The following is a 618-nucleotide window of genomic DNA, read 5'->3' as shown; positions in this document are numbered from 1 at the left end:
AAACTGCTTTCCATAACAAAATTCACATGGTGCACAGAGAGAGCAGGAGTCAATTTATCTAGATTTACAGTGTTTTGTTTATGGTAGGATTTATTAATATCAAAGTGCTTTTGCACTTTTAAGATTACTTCTTAATATCCATCACTTCGATGAAAATGTGTTTAATCAGTCTACTTACTTGCAAATACATGTGTTATAAGGATTTGCAAAATACTTTTAATTTTTAACTCTCCTTACCTCAACTCACAGAAGTGAAGTGACCTCATCAACCTCTGCAGCTGCTAGTCCGTCTTCCTTGTCCAGCACCACCACAACCCCAGCCTCTGTGGACACTTCAACTCCAGATGAAATGTACCCTGACAGTCCACAGGAAATCCGGAGGCGACGTCTAGAGAGGTTTACTCAGAACACTTAGGGTCTGCAGCACTTTTCTTAGATATTTCTTTTTATTTTCATCAGTCTGCACACATAAGACATGGGATAAGACTCTGTGCATTAGGGGGAGAGGATTGGTGTGCATGAATTTTCTTCTTGTTTCTTTTTGTTTTGTATTTCTGAATTTTGCTACTGGATATCTCATTCTGAATAGCCCTCTAGTTTCCTGATAATGTTTTGCAC

General features: G+C 38.3%; 1 protein-coding gene across 1 annotated transcript in view; it reads left to right on the top strand.

The window, feature by feature from the left end:
* The window catches only part of LOC119581759 (E3 ubiquitin-protein ligase synoviolin B-like), a 12,763-nt gene extending 12,151 nt beyond the window's left edge, over nt 1-612 (top strand). Inside the window, exon 12 of the mRNA XM_037929892.1 lies at nt 250-612. Within this exon, the coding sequence (XP_037785820.1) occupies nt 250-415 (166 nt within the window). The 3' untranslated portion in view covers nt 416-612. The remainder of the gene's footprint in view (nt 1-249) is intronic.
* Nucleotides 613-618: the final 6 nt, after the last annotated feature.

Source organism: Penaeus monodon, chromosome 15, assembly GCF_015228065.2.
Source record: "Penaeus monodon isolate SGIC_2016 chromosome 15, NSTDA_Pmon_1, whole genome shotgun sequence".
Taxonomy (NCBI): Eukaryota; Metazoa; Arthropoda; class Malacostraca; order Decapoda; family Penaeidae; genus Penaeus; species Penaeus monodon.
This window is presented reverse-complemented; position numbering and strand designations above follow the sequence as displayed.